We start from the raw sequence: 24063 nt of genomic DNA on the forward strand, positions 1-24063 counted from the left end.
TTGGGAGAAATCACTGTCACGCATATGATTTTGAAATTGTGAGACAAAAAGTTCAATCTTGTATGCACTCGTTATATAGTAATCCCTCGTTTAACGTGGTAAATCGATTCCAGACCCGACCATGATCAGTGTATTTCCGCAAAGTCAATATTAATAAACTTTTTCGTAGAGCATAGAAAACCTGTTTACGGCTTTCTAAATACAGGTTTTAACATTATTAGAACCCTATAGCAAGCTACCGAGCTAACTAGTTAGCCTCTCCAATTTACTTAGTCAAAACTGAAGAAAGTGTTTCAAACAAAGTGGGGGAGAAGGACAAAAAAACAACAACCTTACTTTACCACTTCCACACAAAATGAGAGGAGAACCTTTTTTTCCACTCCATCTCAGCCATGGCATATCCGTCTCAGCCATGGCATGCCAGCTCGGCTCTGCTGGCTCAATAGCCGGTCTCCATGCAATGTGGAAAGTAACGTCGAACGTCATGACTCATAACATTATTGATGCCTAGTGACCAGAATACTCCATATAACTTACCTTTCAATATTTTTTTACTAATAGTAGGCCATAGTCAACCACGAAACAGCAATAATTTATTTCTTAATTTTTTGGGGGCGAAACGCAACATAGTGAGGAAGAGATATTTGAACCGCGATTATAGTGAGGGACGACTGTATACATTTAACTATGGCAGAGAGAAATAACTTTAGCAATCAATGCTTATGCTTTTATATATATATATATATATATATATATACACACACACACACATATTTCGGTCAGCGAAAGGTTTTCATTTGGCACTGTTTTTTTATGAACACACCTATGTCACCAAATATTGTTCCTTGTCTGATAAAGGGTTACGTCATACACATTAATAGTCCGAGTCTAGCAGGTGGCACTAAGTGGTAGTAAATCCCAACAAGTGCCTTCTAGTTCATGATGAAATCATTCATTCAGACTAGTGAATCTTGCCACTTACTTCACCAGAATATTTTGGTTTGGCAATATCAGAGGTCCCATGAAACCTTGAACAAACTTGTGCCAGTCCAGTCCAGTATCACAATCAATGTTTAGAGTCTCAATGTCAAAGGAACCTAAAAGGAAAGTTACAAAAAAAATTGGACATTGTTTGACCATAACATTATTGTCATTGATGACGTAATAACACCACAGAATTTCGATAGCATGAGAACATGCATGTATTTGCTGGCAGAAAAAAGAAAACACACTCACAATTTGCTGGCTGAGTGGTGACACCAGGAGTGTATTTGAAAACCCAGTAAATCATGTGGAAGTAGCTCTTCAGCTCAGGCCACAATGGACTCGCCTCAACTTTTTCTCCCAAATTCACCATGAAAGCAAAAAGACTGAAGTACAAAAAGAAAAACAATGGACTTTGTTATTGTGGAGTCATTTTAAAAGGCTTGTCTGATTCCGTCTGTATGTAAACGTTCTCCAAACCTTTGTTGAAGAGTCTCATCAATATCACCCGATATGTTGCCTGGTATCCAATCCAACCAATAATCTTCGCCCAAGTCGGAGGAGAACCTCTCCAAGAAAGCTCCGAATTCCAATGTGCTGTTATACAACTGATGCCACTCGTAGAGAACCATAGGAAGAGTTACATTGTAGTCTTCTTCTTCTTCAGTAAAGGTACTGTACAACTCATGTGCCTATGAAAATCAGTATAAAAATACCATAATGGTTTCTTCATGTGTTGTAGAAATAACAAAAATTGTATAGTTTCGGTATCGTATTACTTTCTCAATCAAAGGCATCCAGTCAGTCAGCAGCAGATACTCCAGAGTGTCAGTGTCCTGGCAAATAATTGCTTTCCACATCTCAAACTTGATGGTCTCTGTGGACAAGAGCCACTGAAAGGGGTCCAGGGCATCCTCACATGTTAGAGAGTCTGATGCCAGGCTCTGTTGAATTTAAAAACATCAGCCGGAGAGTTTGTCACCTTCATTCATGTCCATGCGTTTGAGGGATGTACTGTGTGACCTTATTGTCACTGCCCTGTTTTCAGCCTATATTGGCAATCCATACAATGCAATGGAACTAAACTGAATACATTTTTCTGGAAATTCCAATGGAAAATTCATGAAATGTTCCAACTGTAAACAAAGAGTCAATCTCTCAGTCGCAACAAGAACACTCCTCGGGATATGACTGGGAATATTTTCATTCATCCATGTTGTTCTATTTGCGATGCAGTGAATTGATGGCAACTGGACTGTTCAGGTTGTCTTAGAAGACATTTCGCCTCTCATCTGAGCAGGCTTCATCAGTTCATGATCAAATATTAGGTGGGACAGCTGTAGTCTGACTAGACACGACACCTCTAGTCCAAAGTCAACTCCTCAGACTAGAAACTGTCCTATCTAGTCAGACTAGAGCTGTCAGTTCATGCTCAATGACTAGGTAGGACAGCTGTAGTGTGACTAATTGTAGCTACGACAGCGCTAGTCCAACGCCAACCCCTCAGACTAGATGTTGTCCTACCTAGTCAGGTTCGTACTGTCATACCTAGTCTTTGATCATGAACTAAAGAAGCCTACACATGCCCACATGAGCGGCAAAACGTCTTCTAAGACAACCTGAACTGTCCAGTTGCGACTGATTCAATGCCCTGAGAATACTAGGGATATATAAGTCAAGATGGGATCAAACTCATAAAATGTATTGAAGGTTGGAAGATCAGCAACAAAAAACAAGGTGAGATTCATACCTGAAATCATTATTTACTTACAAATAATGTAAGCATACCTTCATGATCACTTCCACAGCGCTATGTCGGACACCGTCCATCAAAAGGCTTGCCTTAGTTTGGTTTGTAAGCAAGGTGAGAAAAATATTTTTAAGTCGATTGGCGTCAGTCAAGACATTGTGCATCATTTCTGCAGATCAGGTGTAAAACAAACACAGGGAGGGAAAGTTTAGGATTAAAATGCATTATCATTTTTGTTACAAAACAGCACATTTTACAGTAATTCCACCCTTTGACCGCACCCACTTATTTACAATGTCTATTGTATTGTGTCTCAAAAGGAGTTGTTTTCTTTGTGACTGTGTATTAAGTTCTCTTATGTAAAACCTTTCAAGTCCCTCTTCAGTATGAAATCAGTCAGAGGTCCCCAGAGAATGGGTGTGAACATGCTCCATTTACCTTTAGGTTAATCACTACCAGGACTTCAACAGAGAGCACAATGGTGAGTAAGTTCACGATGTGACGTGAATGTATTTCTGTGGACTCTAAACATAATATGGCTTGTGAACTTGTTTGCTTTTTATGTTCCTTGCTTTTTCAAATACAGTATATATCATCAGAGTAAAAGAAGCTTAATGTGTTCATTACACAACATTAGTTCGAGGGAAGAGCTGCTGTCTATATCTGTAATCTGTTAATTAAGTGCTGGACAATATCGGCTACTGGACATTGGTAATTGGTAATAAAGTGTTTGTACCTCCAACAATATCCAGGGAGAGAGATGTTATTCTCATAGACTGAAAACCAACGCTTACGATGCTCTGAACAATCATTTCCAAGTCAGGATCAATTTCACTGATTTCCAGCACCACTTGACCGGCTGTCAAAAACCTGTCAAAGCATAAAGAAGTTGATGTTGTGGTCTGGGAAATATCTGTCCAAAAATAAATTATCTGAATATCTGTGTGCTGGAGCTTGAAAGTATCATACTTACAGCTCCTCCTCAATGTTTTGCATTTGTGTTTCTACGTTACGGTGGGTTCTGGAGATGTTAAAGCCTCTCACAGCCCCTGGAGATCCATCTCCCATTAGACTGTGAAGCAGTCCTTTGGCAAAGGAGACATCATAGGGAGCAACATGCTTACTCCAAGCCAAGAGAGCCTTGAGTTGTAGGAACAAGAAGAACAAACCTTAGGCCAAGCCAATTTATATGTGCTTTATATTGGTGCACAAAATAAATTGTGTCTCTCTATTATGCTTTAAAAATAAAAGACACGCCAGTATATTAGCATTGTTGCACCACAGTAGGCAGTCCCACCAAATTTTTGGTGGAAAATTTTCCTAATTTTCTCTTATTTTCCAGGAACATGCTCTTATTTTCAAATGCAAATGTTGACAGGTATGGCCTGAACTTGTAACTCGTATCTAATTGCCACATGGCCGCTCCAATACCATTCAGTGAATATTTTACTATGTCTCAGTGAGAACACGCTGGACTGACAGTGCGCCTAATTAGGGAATATCACAATCAAACATGTCTAGCGGAGTCACAGTGCTAATTGGACATCCTCTGGGTTTGACCTTCTGAGGTACAACCTGGGAGTTGCAGCCACTTGTTGCCATGGTCAACAACTTCTATGTAGCTGTTGGCTAATTACAGTGTGTGGGACACTTGGACTGGGATTACTTGTTGGTGGCACTTGGAGAATGCAAAGTGGGCACAATTCACAAGAGAGAACACAAGAGTGCTTTCAGCTTCAGGTGGATAATACATTTTGAGGATGACTCTGGCCTACCTGCTGAGCCAACTTGTTTGGACTGATATAGCGCAGAAGCATGTCTACGATACCAGTCGCACATGCGGTTGTGAGCCACGATGGGTTATTACTGTCGTCACAAATGTAGGAATGCACAATGTCTCTGTCTAACGTCAAAGCCATAGCCTGGGGAAGAGACATCTTGGTAAGACTAGATTGTGTGCAGCATATTTGGTGTACAAGCAGTAAATCTTGAAGGGTTGAGACCTTCATATGGCATTTTTTTTCAAGATGACACTAGTTGAGAGAAAAACCTTGTCAGATGTTTCCCTGAGCTCAAACTCATAGAATGCAGAAAGTTATTTCACAATAAAATAATATTATTATCAACTAATATTCTAATCATTATTATAATATTTTATAATATTATTATTTTATAAAATAATACTCTAACAATACTCTGAACAATACTCAATACTCAACAATGATACGCTAACACTTACCTGGACAAGTGGTATCCGGACATTTTGTAAAACCAGTTCAATCAGATAATCAAATGAATTGTTGTGCAACTTCACAACATCTCCAAGAGAAAGGGACACATCTATGCAGAAATACAAACATTGATTACTTGTGAATATTCTCATTCTTCCAGGTCATTGTGTTCTTGGGGCATTGAATCGATTGCAACTTGTTTAGATTGTCTTAGAAGACATTTTGCCTCTCATCCGGGTAGGCTTAATCAGTTCATGCTCAAAGACTAGGTAGAACAGCTCGAGTCTGACTAGGTAGGACAACAGCTAGGACAGCGAGTGCAGTTCATGCTGACAGACTTGGCAGGACAGGTCCTATCTGACTGGATAGGACGGCTCTCAGTTTCCGCTCAAAAACTAGGTAGGACAACTCCCGTTTTATTAGTGCTCAGCTCATGGTCAAACACTAGGTAGGACAGCTCTAGTCTGACCAGATCTCAATTCAAGCTCAAAAACTAGGTAGGACAGCTGTAGTCTGACTATATCTTAGTTCATGCTCAAAAAATAGGTAGGACAACTCTAGTCTGACTACATCTCAGTTCACACTCAAAGACTAGGTAGGACAGCTGTAGTCTGACGAGAGCTCCTACCTAGTCCTTGAGCATGAACTGATGAAGCCTGCTCAGATGAGAGGCAAAACATCTGCTAAGACAACCCAAACAGTCTTGTTGTGATTGAGTCAGTGCCCTGAGTTGATAATATGTGAACGGAATTTCCGTGTAGCACATGTTAAGTCATGTTTATACAAAGAGTTTAAAAACAGGTGAGGCTGCATAGTTACCTCTACCAGGCCACCTTTGAACATAGTGGATAGCGTTGATGGCTCCGGCAACAAATGGATGCACCGGAGAGACCATCTCGGTCGTTTCAGGGAAATTGGTCTGGATGACATCCATAACCCTAAGAAAATAAAAAATAAAAAGCAAAGCGAAAGAATAGTTTATTTTCACAAAAGCTATTATAATCACAGCTGTTTATTATTCAAGATTCCAAATCTACAACTGTCATTGTATCAGTATGTAATGACAAAATAATGTCTTACTGAAACATTGCCCATTACTCAGGATTGTGAACTAATATAAATAGCATTTGTTCATAAAATAATCAAAATATACCTTGGCATTTATGTGCACTGACAACCACCTACACAAGTGAATTTGATCCAATACAAGAGCTGTATAAAACATCATCATTTCCCATTATATTTCCACTGCAAGTATCTTACTCCTGTATGTTGGTGAGAAAGACCTCAGCGATGTCCAACATCTGGTCAAGTGACCCTTCAGAGAAGAGCTGAGGAAAAGCTAGAAGGCTCTCCCACAATGAGTTCTGGTTCTGCAATTCTTGAAACACAAGTATCACTGACCAAACCACCTTGGCCAGCTCGTCTGGATTGGTCAACAGCTCCTCTTTCAAAATCTGGGAAACAGATATACACAAGTACATGTACGTACATGATATGGTATGGTATAGTTCAGGTGTTTCAGCAATGCATTTTGTCAGATGCTCATTGATGTGGATGTTTCTTTAAGATGGTTTCTCTGTCTCAGCAATGCCACCTTGTTTTTGTGTTGGTGAACTTCATGATGATGACATGCATGGTGTTGTTATTCCTGCCAGACATTGGAATGCATGTATCGACGTTGTTGACATCCACATCCGCACTCTCTGATTGCAGAAAGTTGACCACCTGTTGCTCTGTTGAAGCCGACAGCATCTGCTGCCCTGACTGGCCCTGACTTGCGTGTAATGTGAAGCCCAGTCACAATCACATTGTTCATGCGTGTATTCTATTCCGAATCACCGATCTTGCACTATAAAGCCATCTTTTTCATCATTTTCCTCCCTCCAGCCAATCAATTTTGTTTCCTCCAGCCCATCAATTTGTTCACTCAGAGATGCAGCATCATTCTTCACTTCCTTAATGTGTTTTGTTAAGTACTTCATGTCATTGTGCTGTTTATCTCTGATGTTGTTCAGCCTCTCTTCTATGTTGATCAAAATCATTATAACTTCTCTGATCCTCTGCCATTCTGTTTGAAGTTTAGAAGTTTAGCTTCTAGCGACGGTTAGCTTGTTTTTCAGCAGTCGTAACTTCTTTTGGGTTTTTTTCGATGTGTTGGTTCGTCCTCAAGCCATTGATGTATCTACTACTATAGTTTGGATTCATGTTCGGGAAAAGTGCCAAAATAGTCTGAAATGTGTGAAACGTGTAATGTGATGTGTGTTAATACTGAAATTTGTCAAAGATAATACACACAATAGTGAACACTGTGACGTTCCTGAGGCTGGCAAAATTAGCAAGGCATCATCGCCGCAAATTCTTTTCAGAGTTGTGGACAGGCTGTCCAAGGCAGCTTTTGATTCTCATCAAAAGTCAGACACACCTTAACTTGTGACAGTTGGCTTGGGCTTTTGTTTACACAAACAGACACATCCATCCATCAATCATCCTGGAATGATCACTATTCAATTGCAGGGCATCATCCTCATGTTATGCTCTATCTGCTAGTAAGTCTGCAGTTTATTTAATTGTTTTGATGCTGAAATACAACAAATCAATCACAAATCAAATACAATGTCTCACACACATAAAGTATCTACCTTGTTGAGTGACAGGAAAAGGTCCTCACATACAGTGTTATCGGAGTTGCAAAATGCAACCACCTCATTGCCGAAGGGGCTGGGGGATGTTCTGTTGATCATTGGCAAAGCTATGGTGCAGATAGCTTGCTTCAGCAGCTTCACTAATTCCATGGTTTGGTTCAAGGCCTCCTAGGAGGGACAATACAGCTCAACAAACATTTAGTACTAATAAAAATGCTCAGTTTTCACAGTCAGGTATGATCCTTAATTATCTATAATTCCAATATTACTGTCAGCATACAATTAACATTTCATTCTTATACTTTTGACGATTATCGTTTGACATAGTAGCAAATAGAATAATAAAGACAAGTTATTGTACATCAATTTACCCCTTTACATTGCAGATGGTCCTTGGTTTACGACATTCCATGTTACGATATACTGTGGTTCCCAACGTGCGCCCATAAATTAATTAAATGTAATTGTGTACGTCAACACTAGACTCGCTCGAGAACTAGTTACAACAACTGAAACTGCAACAGTGTGTGCCTACACTGACGAAGAACATCGCTTATTAGTTAAGTTTTTGCACTTCGATATGCCTCCCAAGTGACAGTGCGCCAAAGAAAAGGAAAGCCATCACTATAACAGGAAAAATGCCCATCAACATGTGGCAGTAGTAATTTCAATTTCAGTTTCTCTTGGAGATGAATAAAGTATCTATCTATCTATCTATCTATCTATCTATCTATCTACTATATCTATCTATTTTCTACGTGTCAGCATAAGGTAAGTGCCACGCTTCACGGTGACACAGGTCTGTTCCTATTGGTTTGTGTTCATTATTCAGTGGTATTGCGTGTTGTGTTTACACTCTTACATCCAGGAAGCTTTTGCAGAGGTTCCTTGGGTTCGCCAACTTGTACCGGCATTTTAGTAAAGTGGCCGAACCTCTGAACAAGCTCACATCCTCTAAGGTTCCATTCTCATGGACTCCGGGCGCTGACTTGGCCTTCCGGCGCCTTAAGAGTTTTTTCACCTCCTCTCCTGTCCTTACCCATCCCAATCCCTCTCTGCCTTTTGTTGTCGAGGTTGACACGTCGGACACGAGAGTCGAGGCCATGCTCTCCCAGTGTTCCAACTCTGACCAGAGGCTGCACCCTTGCGCTTTCTTCTCCAGGCGTCTGTCGCCCGCTGAGCACAACTATGATGTGGGCAATAGTGGAGGCACTGGTTGGAAGGAGCGTCCCACCCCTTTGTCATCTTGTCATTCACAGGAACCTTGCTTACATTCGCTCCATCCAATGCCTCAATCCGCGTCAAACATGATAGTCCCTGTTCCTGACCCGGTTTGACTTCATCCTCACCTATCGCCCTGGGTCTCGCAACGAAAAGCCGGACGCGCTCTCACGGATGTTTGCATTACCTGTTGAGGACCCCTGTCCTTCCTCAAACCCGGATTCTCGCCGTCGTCCAGTAGGAAGTGGAGAAGCATGTTATGGAGGCTTTAAGGGACACAACCCCACCTGCTGGTTGCCATGCCGGCCTACTGTTTGTCCATCGCCCCCTGCGCCAAGAGGTGTTGTCGTGGGGTCACAGTTCCAAGCTCACTTGTCATCCTGGAGCAGGCGGACTGCGTTCCTTCTGTCCCAGTGTTTTTGGTGGCCCATGCTTCATGGGGATACTAAGAGCTTTGTGGCGGCCTGTTCTGTCTGCGCCCGAAGCAAGTCCTCCCACCAGGCTCCAGCAGGCTTCCTGCGGCCCCTACCCATCCCCTCCCGCCCATGGTCACACATTTCCCTGAACTTTGTCATTGGACGCCCTGCGTCGAGAAGCTTCACGGTAATTCTGACCATTGTGGACAGGTTCTCGAAATTCACGCACTTTGTCCCCATTCGCAAGCTTCCATCTGCCCTGTAGAATGCCAAGCTTCTGGTCCAGCATGTGGTCTGCACAGCATTCTGAGCCATATTGTGTCTGACAAGGGTCCACAATTCTCCTCCTCCACTTGGAAGGCCTTCTGTAAGGCTCTGGGGGGCACCGCCAGCCTGTCTTCGGGTAACCACCCCCAGTCGAACAGCCAAACTGAACGCGTTAACCAAGACCTGGAAGCTACCCTTCGGTGTGTGGCCCACCAAAACCCCACTTCTTGGTCTCTTTTCCTTCCCTGGGTGGAGTGTGCTCATCACACACTGGTGTGTTCCTCCACAGGCGTGTCTCCATTTCATGCGGTCTACGGATTCCGGCCCCCAATATTTCCCTCCGAGGAGTCACGAGGCGCCGTGCCATCATTGGCCTCCCACCTCTGTGACATCCACCGGGTTTGGCGCATCACCGAAGCCACCCTGGGCTGCACGGCCAAGAGCAATCAGAGATTGGCCAATCGCCATAGGACAGCAGCCCCAGACTATAAACCAGGTCAGAAGGTGAGGCTGTCATCTCGGGACCTTATCCTGGCAGTGGAATCCAAGACACTTGCACCCAGATTCGTCGGCCCATTTGAGGTTGTGCGGATGCTGAACCCTGTGTCAGTCCGATTGAAGAGCCTTTCTTCCCTCAAGTCCTCCCCGGTGTACCACGTGTCTCGTTTCAAGCCGGTCACGTCCTGTGAGCGCAGTCCTTCGGCAATGCCTCCTCCTTCACCTTTCACCGCTAAAGATATCCTGGACCCCAGGAGGCTGAGCAGGGGTGTTCAGTACCTCGTCGACTGCAAGGGATAAGGCCCCGAGGACTGATCATGGGTTGCTCGTTCACTTATCCTTGACTCTTTGCTCCTCTCTGAGTTCTACTGTAAGTTCCCGGATAAAGCAGATGGTCCGCCGGGTGGCGTTCGTTGAGTGGTGGGTGGATACTGTCACAGTCCACGGTGAAACAGGACTGTTCCTATCGGTTTGTGTTCATTATTCAGTGGTATTGTGTGTTATGTTTATTCTCATGCCCCGTATGTTGGCCTTTCAGATGCAGACACCTGAGCTGGGCGGAGCTACTGGACCCATGCAGCTGTTCCTCATTAGTGCCCTTCATTATCCCCTCAGGTACTACTTGCCAGCGCTGGATTATTCCCTTTCACTGCTCCTGCTAACCACACATTTGTTCGTGATTATTGGACACACCTCTGTTAATGGTCTTCAGCTGCCATCCTGCAGCCCAGTAGCCCGTCCAGCTCTCACGGTAGTACCTCCTGTTGGTATTTATGTCCCCGGTTTTCTCCACAGTGCCTGCCCTGTTTGTGCACCGTCGCCCTCAGTTCCTGTTTTTCTCCCTTGTTTGGCTTCCCTATTAAAACTGTTTGAACTGCTTGAACTGTCCTGTGTCTGCATCATGGGATTCATCCACATTGCTCTCACTCGCCTTGACAGGAAGCTTGACATCAGCTGCACAATTCCTTATTTTATATGGGTGAACGCCAGAACCAGAGCGGCAAATTATATGATAAAAATTATTCTCAAGCGTCACAGAATTTTGTATTGTGGTTTTGTCATCAGATTTGTCTAATTATCTACTATAAATAATTTCCAATAAAAGAAATGGAAACAAGAAAGAGACGGAAACAGATTTTTCCTTGTTCATGTCTATTATTACAGTACATGTTCCAATGATACTCACCTCATCTCTTGTAACAGTAGTGTTCCTAGTGTGGATGACAGAGGTATTCTTATGATTTTGGTGGTAAGTCATCCCTTGAATAAAAGAACATAATGATAAAAAACACAGTATCATTTAGAGCAGGAGTTTGGAAACTATGGCTTGAGAACTAGATATGGCTCTTTTGATGACTGCATCTGACTCTTAGACATTTCCGAACACAATAACATTTTTTCCGCTGAAATTAAGTAAAGTAAAACATCATAGAAATCACTGTATTCTAAATAACGTACAAAATATAAAACATGTGGGTGGCCAGAGCCAATTCCAGCTGTTCTTCCTATACTTTCCAGGTTAGACACCAAAACTCATTGGATTATTGGATAATGCGGGAGCCTACGCGGGTCATTGAGAGGTCAAGAAGTAAACGTCCCTCCTTTACAGTAGTGAAATAGTCAGCTATCTAATTCTGCAGAGCAATTCAGTGTTAAAAAAAATTATATGGCTCTCACGGAAATACATTTGAAAATATGTGGCTTTCATGGCTCTTTTAGCCAAAAAGGTTTCTGCCCCTGATTTAGAAGAAATACAGCAATCTAGAATTGCATTACCAAATTGTAACAGTAAGTCAAAAAGCCATATAGTTTTGTCAACATGTTAATTACATTTCTAGACATTTGAGACTTACCCCATAATTTATCCAAGGCCTCAGTCAGTAAAACCGGGTCCTTGCTGGAGTCATTTGAAAATGTGAAATTGTAAAAGTCACCACCTTCAAGCATCTTTGCCAATAAAGAACCCCTTGATGAGACTGTTGACCTGTAATAAATTTTAAAAAGTGTATGAGGGCACATTTTAATCTATTACAAAAAAATATATCTACAAAAAAATATATAAAGAAATAATTCAAATAAATGAATAATAATTAGTAAATATACAGTATATATATATATATGTATATATATATATATATATATATATATATATATATATATATATATATATATATATGTATGTATGTATGTATGTATAGAGAGAGAGAGAGAGAGAGAGAGCAAGAGAGAGAGATTTTTTAATTCTCTACCTAAAATCATCCATTTCAAAATGCATTGATCTTGGCAATATACAGTAGTGTGGAAAAGTTTTTGCCCCCTTCCTGATTTTTTTTGTGTTTTTTTTTTGCATGTTTGTCACGTCTCAGATCATCAAACAAATTCAAGTATTAGTCAGTGACAACACAACTGAACACAAAATGCAGTTTTTAAATAATTTTTTTATATTAAGGGGGAAAAAAAATCCAAATCTACCTGGCCCTGTGTGAAAAAGTGATTGCCCCTCTGTTAAAATATAACTGAGATTAATTGAAAGGTTATAATGCCATTTCTAAAGCTTTGGGACTCCGGCAAACACAGTGAGAGCCATTGTCCACAAATGGCGAAATCATGGAACAATGATGAACCTTCCCAGGAGTGACTGGCACAACAACATCCAAAGATCTGCAGGCCTCACTTGCCTCGGTTCAGGTCAGTGTTCATGACTCCACCATAAGAAAGACACTGGGCAAAAACGGCCTGCATGGCAGAGTTCCAAGACGAAAACCACTGCTGTCTCAGTTTTGCCAGCAAACATCTTTTGGAAAATACTCTGTGGTCTGACTTTTGAATTTTTTGGAAGGTGTGTGCCCCATTACATTTGGTGGAAAAGTAAGGCCGCATTTCAGAAAAAGAACATCATACCAACAGTAAAATTTGGTGGTAGTGTGATGGTCTGGGGATGTTTTGCTGCTTCAGGACCTGGAAGAATTGCTGTGATAAATGGAACAATGAATTCTAATGTTTACCAAAAAGTCCTGAAGGACAATGTCAAAAAAAGTTAAGAAAAAAAAGAAAATAGAATAAGAATAAATACCTGGCCTGAATCCGATTGAGATGATGTGGCATTACCTTGAAAAGGCAGGTCATGCTTGAAAACCCTTCAGTGTGTCTGAATTACAACAATTCTGCAAAGATGAGTGGGCCAAAATTCCTCGACAGCGCTGTAAGAGACTCATTGAAAGTTATCGCAAATGCTTGATCGCAGATGTTGCTGCTAAAAGTGGCCCAACCAGTTAGGTTTAGGGGGAAATCAGTCGTTCACACAAGATCGTGTAGATTTGCATTTTTTTTCTCCCTTAAGTTTAGGGGGCAATCACTCGTTCACACAAGACCGTGTAGATTTGCATTTTTTTCTCCCTTAATAATAAAAACTTAAATTTAAAAATTGCATTTTGTGTTCATGTTTGTTGTCATTGACTAATATTTAAATTTGAAACAGTATGAAACATGGGGGCCACACGGTGGCTGAGTCCAGGGTGTACCCCGCCTCTCACCCGAAGTCAGCTGGGATAGGCTCCAGCATACCCCCACGACCCTAATGTAGATATGCGGCAGAGAAAATGGATGGATGAATCTGAAACATTTAAATATGACAACATGCAAAAAAAAGAAATCACGCCACTATAGAAATATACTATCACCATATGTTCCCAAATACTGTATAATATACAGTATTTGGGTATAATATACAGTATTTGATGCAATGCGACTTACAGTATAGTATATACAGTGTATATACTATACTGTAAGTCGCATCAGTCAAAAAATGTGTCATGAAAAAACATATAGAAGTTGCACTAGACTATAAGTCGCATTTACTTCTACATTTATTTCCCAAAATGTTATTTAATCTGCTTATCTAGTTATTCAACCACACAACAGCACACAGAACACCAGGCTGAATAGGTGCCCGGTCACACAGTTAGTCAGCTACACAACAGCATAACAGGGAGGCTGAATACGCTATATTAACATTGGAAGCCAGCGAATCAAGCAAGTTACAGGTACGCAAGTTCACCAAGCTCCCGATCTCATTCCACATTACTGAATGGCAGGAGCAGCATATAGTCATCACAAGCTTAGATCGTTCACTCCTCGGTTCATGTTAGTCAGCATGAATTAACATTTAAAAACATCTTAAATTATATACTGTATATATTTTAGTTTAAAGTCGCAAGACCAGCCAAACTATGAAAAACTATGTGGCTTAGAGTCTTGAAAATACAATACATTTGGGGTGTTCACTGTTCAGAATCTACTGAACACAGTCAGACTCAAGTTAAATAGCAGTCAGTACATTCCTAATTTTATGAAACCAAAGTAAAGTTCACAGGTCTACAAAAAGCAGAACATGTATCAACTGTCAACAGAGAAGAACTATGGGGCAATAGCTGCATCACAGGTGGAACAACTACATACAGTTGCCTTTTCTATCAACAAAAGATTGCATGAAAGTAATAATGGCAGGGATTACCAACAACACCAGTGTGTTGATTGTACAATACGTGGGTTTATCCAGTGGGCACGTCATGTGTAAGGATTCTGAAAGACACTGACTATGAATAACTAATACCCATAAATGCTGATTTATAATGACGATGTATTACGGAGGGTGAAATGTTAAGAGAAAATATTTTAAAATGGTAATGGTTTAATTTTATTTGAACATGCATACAAGTTACAATGGAATACATCACATAATTCAATTCACAGTTCCACATGTCCAAAAGGAGTAGGAAGAAGCAAAGCCTATTTAATTCTACCCCCCCATCCGTTCCACATCTATTGCAGTACATTTATTCACTTCCTGTATTCCATATGTGTTTTTTTTAATCATGATGAAGTAATTATTTAGATTTTTTTTCTAATAAATAGAAATCATGTATACTAGTCAGTGTGATAATAAATAAATAATAATGAATTGAGACAAACATAACAAACAAGTTCAAGACTCTTCTTCCCTGTATTTTGCAAACATCAATTGCTTGTATTGTTTCTTGAATTCACTCATCTTGGTGCATCGTTTTGAGTTCCTTACTCAATCCGTTCCATAATTTGATTCCACATACTAAAATGCTGTGGGTTTTTTGCTTTGTTCTCGCATATAAGTGTTTCAAGCTTAGTTTTTCCCTAACATCATATTTCTCCTCTCTTGTAGAAAAGTATTGTATGACATTTTGGGTAATCGGCTATTGTTAGCTTTATGCATTATTTTAGCAGTTTGAAAATTTACTAAATCAGCAAGTTTTAATATCTGTAATTTTACAAATAAGGGATTTGTATGTTCTCTATATGTGGCATTATGGATTATCCTCACTGATAATTTTTGCAGTACATTTAGCGACTGAAGATTGCTTTTTCAGTTAATTACCACATATTTCCACACAATAACTTAGATATGGTAATACCAGTGAGCAGTGAAGAGTGGAGCGTGATTTTTGATCAAGAACAAATTTTGCTTTATTCAATATTGAAGTATTTTTCACCACCTTATGTTGTATATTTTTGATTTGAGATTTCCAGGAAATATTTTAATCTATTATGATCCCCAGAAATTTATTTTCATTCACCCGTTCATTGTCCGCTTCGTCTATTTGTATTTGGTCGTACATGTCCATTCTGCTATTACCAAATAGCATTATTTTAGTTTTACTTAAATTCAAGGATAATCTGTTTTTATCAAACCATCTTTTTAATATGGCCGTTTCATCCGTGACTTTTTAAATTAGCTCTTGTGTGCTTTCCCCAGAACAAAAGCAGTAGTATTATCCGCAAATAATACCAACTTTAAGTCTTTCGTCACTTTACAGATGTCATTGATATGTAAATTGAACAGTTTTGGTCCCTGTATTGACCCCTGGGGTACTACACGTGATATTTAAACTTGCAGATGTGTATTCTTCTAGCTTTATATATGGCTTCCTGTTCGCTAGGTGGCTTTTAACCCAATTCAAAACAAAAAAAATTTGAACTACTTTAGCTATTTTCATTTTGTTAGGAAATGTTCCACTTTGAAATGATAAATTACTGATGTACCATATGTCAGCAGTTCTACGATCTCATTGATAACCCTTTTTACTGTTTCCATTTCAATTGCATTACAATCAGTTGATGTTTTTGCTTTACAATTATTGACTATATCAGTGATTTCCTTTTTTGTTACATCAGTGAGAAACATGGAATTAGGATTCCTGTCTATTGTTTAATTCCTTTCCTCCATTGTCCACAATTCTGGAATTTCTTCTTCCAATTTTGGTTCAATATTTACAAAGTAGTTGTACATTTCAACTACCTCACTCAGTTAAAATACAGGGAAATACAACATTTTGTGTCTGTAATACACATTTGGTTTAGTTTCATTGAGTTACAAATATGTCAAGGTATTAGTTGTGATTCATTTGCTTTGATTGGTTGTGGGATTTTTAAAGAGTTAACACTTGACAGGAATGGTTAGTTAGCAGGATTGCACAGACACGTCAAAACCAACAATACTTTGCAAAGGGTTGGCACATTTAGCATTGAAAAACCCATTAAACCACAACGTGACCCTCAACTCAATCCCAACATGCAGCAGTGAAACATAGACATTCACTGTATGCTTCCACTTGAAACATTAATGAATACATTTTCATGAGAAGTTACCTGGCATCCCCTGTGGATCTTTTTGTAAAAGTCGACGGGTTCACCAGACGTGACGTGTTGTGACATTTGCTGTCTCTGTTGCACATGAGGGTCTGCAAGAATGGGAAGAAGCCAGTGCTGGGCAGGTTTCGAGGCTCCACATAGCCTAGAAGTCAAGACACATGTCTTTATGTACAGGTGCATCTCAATAAATGAGGAAATTGTGCAAAAATTATTTGATTGCAGGAGTTTGATTCAGACTAAGGCTGATATTGTCCAGCACTTCATTACGGATACCGTTATTAGCAACAGCTCTTCCGGCAAACTAATGTTGTATCACGAACTCATGCTTCTTTTACTGTGATGATGAGACTAAGACTAAGACTAAGTATGATATATAGGGCAGAGGTGTTCAAACTTTTTCCGCTGAGGGCCACATAGAAAAATGAAAGGATGCAAGGGCCACTTCAATATTTTGTAAATGTAGATATGCTAAGAAGTTATATATATATTTCCAGAAAAAACTGCATCTCAGCTTTATGATATAGGTGAAACAGCATATCATTTGTATGAACTTTGCTCTTTTTTCCCATTTTTGCTGTTTTGCTGTCCAAATATTTTAACTTTCTTCTTAAATAATCTTCATAAATTGTCTTTCTTTTTTGTTTTAAATTTGCTGTTTTGTTTCTCATAATGTTGTGACTTTTTCTTTAGTATTTAAGTTCTGTGTTACCAAATGACATTATTTTTCCTCATAGTATTATGAGTTTATTCTTGTAAAATTCCGACTTTTTTCTTAGTAGTCCTTTTTCTCTTAATATTTTGACTTTATTCTCAAAAAATTACAGCTGTTTTTTCCATTTTTTTTCATGTTTAAATTATTTCAACTTTGTTGTAATTTTGGTGTTTTGTTTTTAACTATTTGTTGTTTTGTTTGTCTCTCATAATATTACAATTTTTAAAAAGAATGTATTTTGTCTTCAATTTTTCAACTTTATGCTACTAAACTGATGTTATTTTACTCAAAATACCACGCTATTCTTTTAAAATTACAACTTTTTCTTGTTAAGATTACAATTTTTTTCTCTTAATATTTTCACTTTAATTTTCTTGTTAAATTATATATTTAGAATGTACTGCGGGCCAATAAAAGAAACAGCCACGGGCCACAAATGGCCCCTAGGCTGCACTTTGGACAAACCTGATAGAGGTTGTCACGTCACAAAGCTATACTCTATTCCCTGGTGACTGAATGTAAAGGTGGTTTAATGTTTTTTATAGCGCTCAAACAATTGCACGGCAGTCATAAAAGGCCGCTTCTTTTTCAGATTGAATAGATCCTAAATATTAAATTACACATGATCTCGGTGTCCTTTCAGTCAAACAAAAAGACTTTGAAAACTGTGTTGTGGGAAGTGTGCTAGTTCCAGGGTCAGAGCACTCATCTTGCATAGCTTCTGGGCAATGACCAGTCTTATCGATCCAATGTGTAGCAGTCACAGATGTGAATTAGGAGAGTTTATATTCAGTTGCAAATGTCCTTTCCTGAACCAGTGTTCATTTGAACTGGATTATCTGGTCACATGGTAGAAGAGAAACTCTTACTTCCCTTAAGCACCTTTCACCTTTGTTGACTTTTAGTTGGCTTGATGAATGGAGGAGAAGTATATTGGTCCAAAGGTCTCTTTTCTTTTCATCTCAGGGATTATTCAGTCTGTACAAACCCTCCTTTTATTTACTCTCACTGAGACATTGGAATGCCCGTAATTGTGAAGCTGTTAACATACAAGGTCACTCAAAAAGTCAACCTTTTAAATATTTTCTGGTGAGCAGTATTTGTTCATCTGATTTATTATTTACAAGTTGGAATAACGTAATATCCTTGTGTTGGACAAATTACAACTGCTTTTTTTTAAAGTGTTAAACGTGTCACTATGCATTACATTGAGTTGTTGAATATATTCAGAGGGGATGTCCAACAGGCCGCACGGTGGTCTAGTGGTTAGCATGTTGGCCACACAGTCACAGTCTGGAGATAGGGATTCTCCCTTGGGCATTTCTGTGTGGAGTTTGCATGTTCTCCATGTTCTCCCTGTGCGTGCACGAGTTTTCTCCGGTTTCCTCCCACATTCCAAAAACATCCATGTTAGGTTAATTGGCGACTCTAAATTGTCCATAGGTATGAATGTGAGTGTGAACGGTTGTTTGTCTATATGTGCCCTGCGATTGGCTGGCGAGCAGTCCAGCGTGTACCCCGCCTGTCGCCCGAAGTCAGCTGGGATAGGCTCCCGCATGCCCCCGCGACCCTAATGAGGAGAAGCGGCATAGAAAATGGATGGATGGATGGATGGATGTCCAACATCACAATGGAAAGAGGAAAAAGCTGAAATGTTGTAATAACAGTCCTAGTAACTAAAAATGATTACTTTTTTAGACTTTTTTTACAAAACTAAAATATACAAGTATATATGAAAACAACAAAGTAGCCCCAGTATGCATCCCTCGAAGCTTGGACAGCCCAGTTTTAAGAAATACGGTCGACTGGAAGTTTGCGCGAATGGCGGAAAACTGCGACTAATTGGATAAAAATGTCTATTTTTGACACACGGCTCGCTGCTCCCCCTCTAAACCCTCCTGCCAACTTGACATTGACATTCTCCTCCGATGTCGGATTGACATTTGCAATAAAAGTGGCTATTGTAATTTTTAGATTAGATTCAGCTACAGAACCCTCCCCTGTCTCTCAGCTAACAAGCTAAACGCTGACAAGGACAATCCAGGTTTAAGCCCTGAATGTGCCTCACACACCTATTAAACACATTTTAAGTTTTAAAATGTGTAGGTAGCACCACTAATGAAGGATAATAGATAGAACAAATGGAATATGGGTCATGTTCTTGCCTTTAGCCTGGTCATCAATCAGGCTAGCGCTACAACCGCATTTTTGCATTAATATCACATACTTAGACCAGTTGAAAAATTGCAGGAATTTACATTTTGCACTGTTGGATCTTAAGGAGGTTCTAAGTAGAGCTTCAAAATGCAATAAGAAGAAATGGGAATGAGACCAAATATCTTGTGAGTAAGCAATTTATTGCATGCAAACATGCATGTAAGTGACATAGGCTGATCAAAAGTTTAAAACCATAGCTCAAAAAAACCTGAACCCTTCTCTCGCAGATGTCATCTGATGGTTATTGGGCTGCACTCTACACCAGCAACAACCTTCATTTGAGCCGAGGATTGTCCCGTGTCTTGACGGACAGCCAATTGGATCCCCCGGCTCAGGGTCGGTGACATTTTTTTTGGTCTACCACTTGAGTTGTTTTTTTTCCTCAATACCACTCAGGATCTTTTAAGAAGTTTCGAATGACTGTCTTACTGCGTCCAACGTCAGCAGCAATGGCGCGCTGCAAGAGGCCTTGCTTATGCAGCTCAACAAAGTTCAAAGAGAGAAAGCTTCTTTGCCTTTGCCATCAAGAGATCATGACAGTGTGAACACCTGATAGAAAATGACATTGGCAATATTTTTCTTTTAAAGGCTGTTGGTCTTAAACTTTTGATCAGCTGATGAACAGCCTATTTCACTTTAATGCTTGTTTCCAATGAATTGCTTACTCAGTGTTTTTTTTCCTCACTCCCATTTCTTCTTTTTGCATTTTGAAGCTCTACTTAGAACCTTCTTAAGATCCACCAGAGCAAAATGTAGATTCTTCCAATTTTTCAACGGGTCTTAAAATTTTGATCAGGAGTGTAAATTATTACTGACTTAGAGTGAATGAGACGTGTTTTCTGCCTGAAAAAAACGCCTATTTTCAACAATAAAAAAGTCATTAAAAATGTATATTTCGCACAAAAAAGTGGAATCGTGGATATGCAGGGATATGCACTGTACCTTATTTAATACAGCTGGAGCCTATCCCAGCTGACTTCTAGTTGCCAGTCAATGCCACGGCATTGAAATAAATAAATAATGTCATCAGGGTAGCATTCAGGCTTGATAAGTGTATCGCATGGGAAGAAGTTTCAATGGCTATCTTACATTTCATGCGGCTTGCTCAGTTATCTGTAAAGACATGGGGAAAATATGGTCTTTTTTTCCACTTACATGCATTTCTGAGCTGTGGGGGGAAGTGGCTACGGGTCACAGCGATGATGATAAAGATGACCACAGGCCAGATGATGAGCGTCAGCGACCAGACCTAAAACACACCATTTCAGTTCCAAAAACGGACATTCTTCTGTTTTTAATTTCCCCTTGAATGTGAGTACATACAATAAAAGGGAACATAGATTGGAACACATGGTCTTCATAATGGAAATGGAAAGAAGTAAAAAATAGATGAGAGGTGAAAATGTGTCGGCAAAATGAGCATTCTGCAGTCATCCTCACCGGTTTCCTGATGATATTCAGCCCATTCTTCCAAAGAAGAAGCTTTAGTTGCTGGAAGAAGGCCATCACTGGATGAGGCTACAATGAACAGACGTTGTGTAAATCTACAATTCTCTTTCTTTGGTCTTGATTCACGCTAACATGCCATGTATTTTCTCAGTGATTTTTTTTTAAATTTATTTTATTTAACAAATTGCATCACAAACATTGATTTTTCTTCTGACTTGTCTTTAATTGCATGACTGTACTGTCGAGTGAATGAGCGTGCCAGGGTTTTTTTTCTTGATGGATTATTATTTTCAGTCTTTTCTTTTATTTCTAGTCATTAATTTAAGTATATGAAACTGCTCTGGAAAAACCTGAGCAAGCACCCCAAATTTTGACTGGTGGATAGCATGCCAGGACACACATTAGTTACAATAATAACTATAATGACTACAACTACAACAAACGTGGTGTTTTATAAAACACAAATATTACAATATTACACTATGTGTCTTATAGTGAAAGACAGAAAGATGATTTCATTATTATAATATATTGTTATTAGCAATAACTGGTGCCAAGTCAATGAAAAGTGACACTCACCTGTTTGTACTCCTATGTGGATATTTTGTCACCGTAAGAACATGGCGACACTCGTCCACTTTGCGCACGGGGTCCTCTTTCTTTGTAAATCAGAGCACGAGACGTACAAATGTTCCTGATAAATGGGAAAAACAAAAGAAGTCAATCCGCTTGGTTGGGTGAGCGAGCGTCTCCTGCCGTCTGCCGGGACTGTTAGTGTGCAGGTGTGTGTGTGGGCGTGGGTGACACCTGCATACTCACATGACAAGTGCATTGGGGAGTGCACAGGATTCTCAAGTTGTTTTTTTTTCCACATGCCCATTCACATTCAAAACATTGGAACATCCATGCCTGGAGGTTGCATGGGGGGAACCTGCGGGGTCCTCAAGTGGAAGGTGGAAAAGTACAAAGTGTCAAACATCCAACGTTTGCATCTCTGGTGAATTCCATGCCCAAAGAGGATAAAGGCAGTGCTAGAGAACACTCAAACTGATTACTAACACTTTGGACACAGTATGGGAATGTTCGCTGTAAGGTGTTACCAGCTATTTTGACAATAAGGGCTGTGTGTTGACTTTTCAGTAAATCTATATCGCTATACAAGCTCTCCATATGTAGTATAGTTTTTATAGTATTGTCCCAGGAGGAGGTATAACCTGAAGGTTCCTGGTTCGATGCTTCCTCCTTCCGTGACCAGGTCAAAGTATCTTTGGGCAAGATACTGAAACCCCTGATGCTGTGTCATCAAAGCGCCAAAGCACGTACGGTACCTTGAAGGTAGAAAAGCCCATTTATCATTAACAACTGAAATGCGAGGGGTATATGTAAGTAGTGTTGTTGGGAATGCAGGTTCCGCAAGGGAAAAGTCTGACAAAATAACTGATGTGTCATGAGGAGTGGCGTCAAAGGGGGGGAAGTACAAAACAATGTGTTCTCTAGATTGCTGATATCACGTGTATAGACAGGGTGGTACAAAAAAATGTATACACTTGCTGCAGCCCGTCTGCTAACTATTACAGAAGACCTTGATGATGAGGACTTTTATCTTCAGCAACATGAGGCACGCCCACACCACCATCGCAAGTTAGCTCCTTCCTTGACGATATCCTGCCAAACAGGTGGATTGGACGAAGGGGTTTCTTTGAATGCCCTCCGTGTTCACCAGTCCTCACATCACTACACTTTTTTTTTTTTTTTTATGGGGATACCTAAAAGACAAAGTGTACGCTATGAAAGCTGCACCAGTCGCTGAATTGAGAGCAGCCGCTGAACGTGAATGCACGCAAATACCAAGGGAATCGTTTCGTGACGTGTGCAATTCCATTGCTTCGTGTTGTCAGCAGTGTCTGCACCACAACGGACGTCAGTTTGAGAACAGGCGGTGACAAAACAATAAAATGATGTTTGTAAATTCTATTACGCTTTGAAAATTGAACAAATTATAATAACCACCTAGTTTACAATTATTTAAAGTGTGTATACATTTTTTTTTGGGACACCTCATACTGGGTTGTGATTCACACACATACACACAACAGAAAGTCATGAAAAGAACACAGTTGATGAATTGGATATTTTTAATCAAAATTTGTGGATAAGGGGAACGAAAGTAAGGCAACTGGCAAACCAGTAGCTAATAATAGTGTACCTCTTTATTCTTTTCCCAAGGGATACCGTGGTGAACACACAATATGGTAATAACGATATGGTTGGATGTTAGTAATATTAATATTACGGCGTTTCCACTTCTTTCCGGGAGATTTTCAGCCGCTACAGAGACAAGTTATAACGTCATACAGATCAATACTAGCGACACTTTTGCACTTGCAGTTGCAAGTTTTGTCTCTATGCCAGGGGTGTCCAACCAGCGAGGGCCGTATACGGTAAAATCAAAGCATACGGGGGCCACTTTATAATTTCTCATTTTGTAAACCAACCCAATGTAGATATGCTAATATTTAAAGACAAAAAACAGCCTGCATCTCAGCTTTGTTACGGGTGACAAAGTGTATTGTTATTATTGTTATTATGAACATTTTCTCCACTGCTTTTCCATTTTTGCTGTTGTTTTTTAATTTGACAAAAATTGACATTGTGACTTTATTCCCATAATATTTTGACATTGAATTTTCCAAAAATTGCAACTTTATTCATTTTTTTGTTTGTAATATTTTACTATTTCAACTTTATGCTTCAAAAATGTATTTTTTTTCCTCATAATATGACTTTATGCTCGTAAATCATTGTTCTTTTAATATTATGACTTTATTGTAATATTTCATAAAATTGCTGCTCTTTTTTCCCCCACTTTTCGTGTCGTTTTTCTTGTTTAGTTGTATTTTTAAAATGTGCCAAGGGCCGATAAACACCCCTGCTCTAGGAGCCAACCTTGGTTTAAATCTAGTAACAGTCAGTTGGAAGTACAGTACTG

At 39.7% G+C, this 24063-nt stretch overlaps 1 protein-coding gene across 3 annotated transcripts in view; it reads right to left on the reverse strand.

Moving 5' to 3' along the window:
- abca12 (ATP-binding cassette, sub-family A (ABC1), member 12) overlaps positions 1 to 21864 on the reverse strand; it is an 86629-nt gene extending 64765 nt beyond the window's left edge. Inside the window, exons 1-18 of one of the 3 annotated variants that reach the window (XM_054786485.1) lie at positions 21654 to 21864; positions 21066 to 21143; positions 20781 to 20874; positions 16694 to 16838; positions 11866 to 11996; positions 11199 to 11272; positions 7608 to 7778; positions 6229 to 6422; positions 5785 to 5903; positions 4974 to 5074; positions 4510 to 4656; positions 3708 to 3874; positions 3471 to 3604; positions 2773 to 2903; positions 1764 to 1928; positions 1465 to 1676; positions 1237 to 1370; positions 983 to 1097 (exon numbers count right to left, since the gene is read on the reverse strand). In XM_054786485.1, coding sequence (XP_054642460.1) covers positions 983 to 1097; positions 1237 to 1370; positions 1465 to 1676; positions 1764 to 1928; positions 2773 to 2903; positions 3471 to 3604; positions 3708 to 3874; positions 4510 to 4656; positions 4974 to 5074; positions 5785 to 5903; positions 6229 to 6422; positions 7608 to 7778; positions 11199 to 11272; positions 11866 to 11996; positions 16694 to 16838; positions 20781 to 20874; positions 21066 to 21131 — 2300 coding nt within the window. In that variant the 5' untranslated portion in view covers positions 21132 to 21143; positions 21654 to 21864. The other 2 variants (XM_054786487.1, XM_054786486.1) reach the window with 2 other exon arrangements.
- Between the last annotated feature and the right edge of the window lie 2199 nt (positions 21865 to 24063).

This window comes from Dunckerocampus dactyliophorus, chromosome 9, assembly GCF_027744805.1.
Source record: "Dunckerocampus dactyliophorus isolate RoL2022-P2 chromosome 9, RoL_Ddac_1.1, whole genome shotgun sequence".
Classification (NCBI taxonomy): Eukaryota; Metazoa; Chordata; class Actinopteri; order Syngnathiformes; family Syngnathidae; genus Dunckerocampus; species Dunckerocampus dactyliophorus.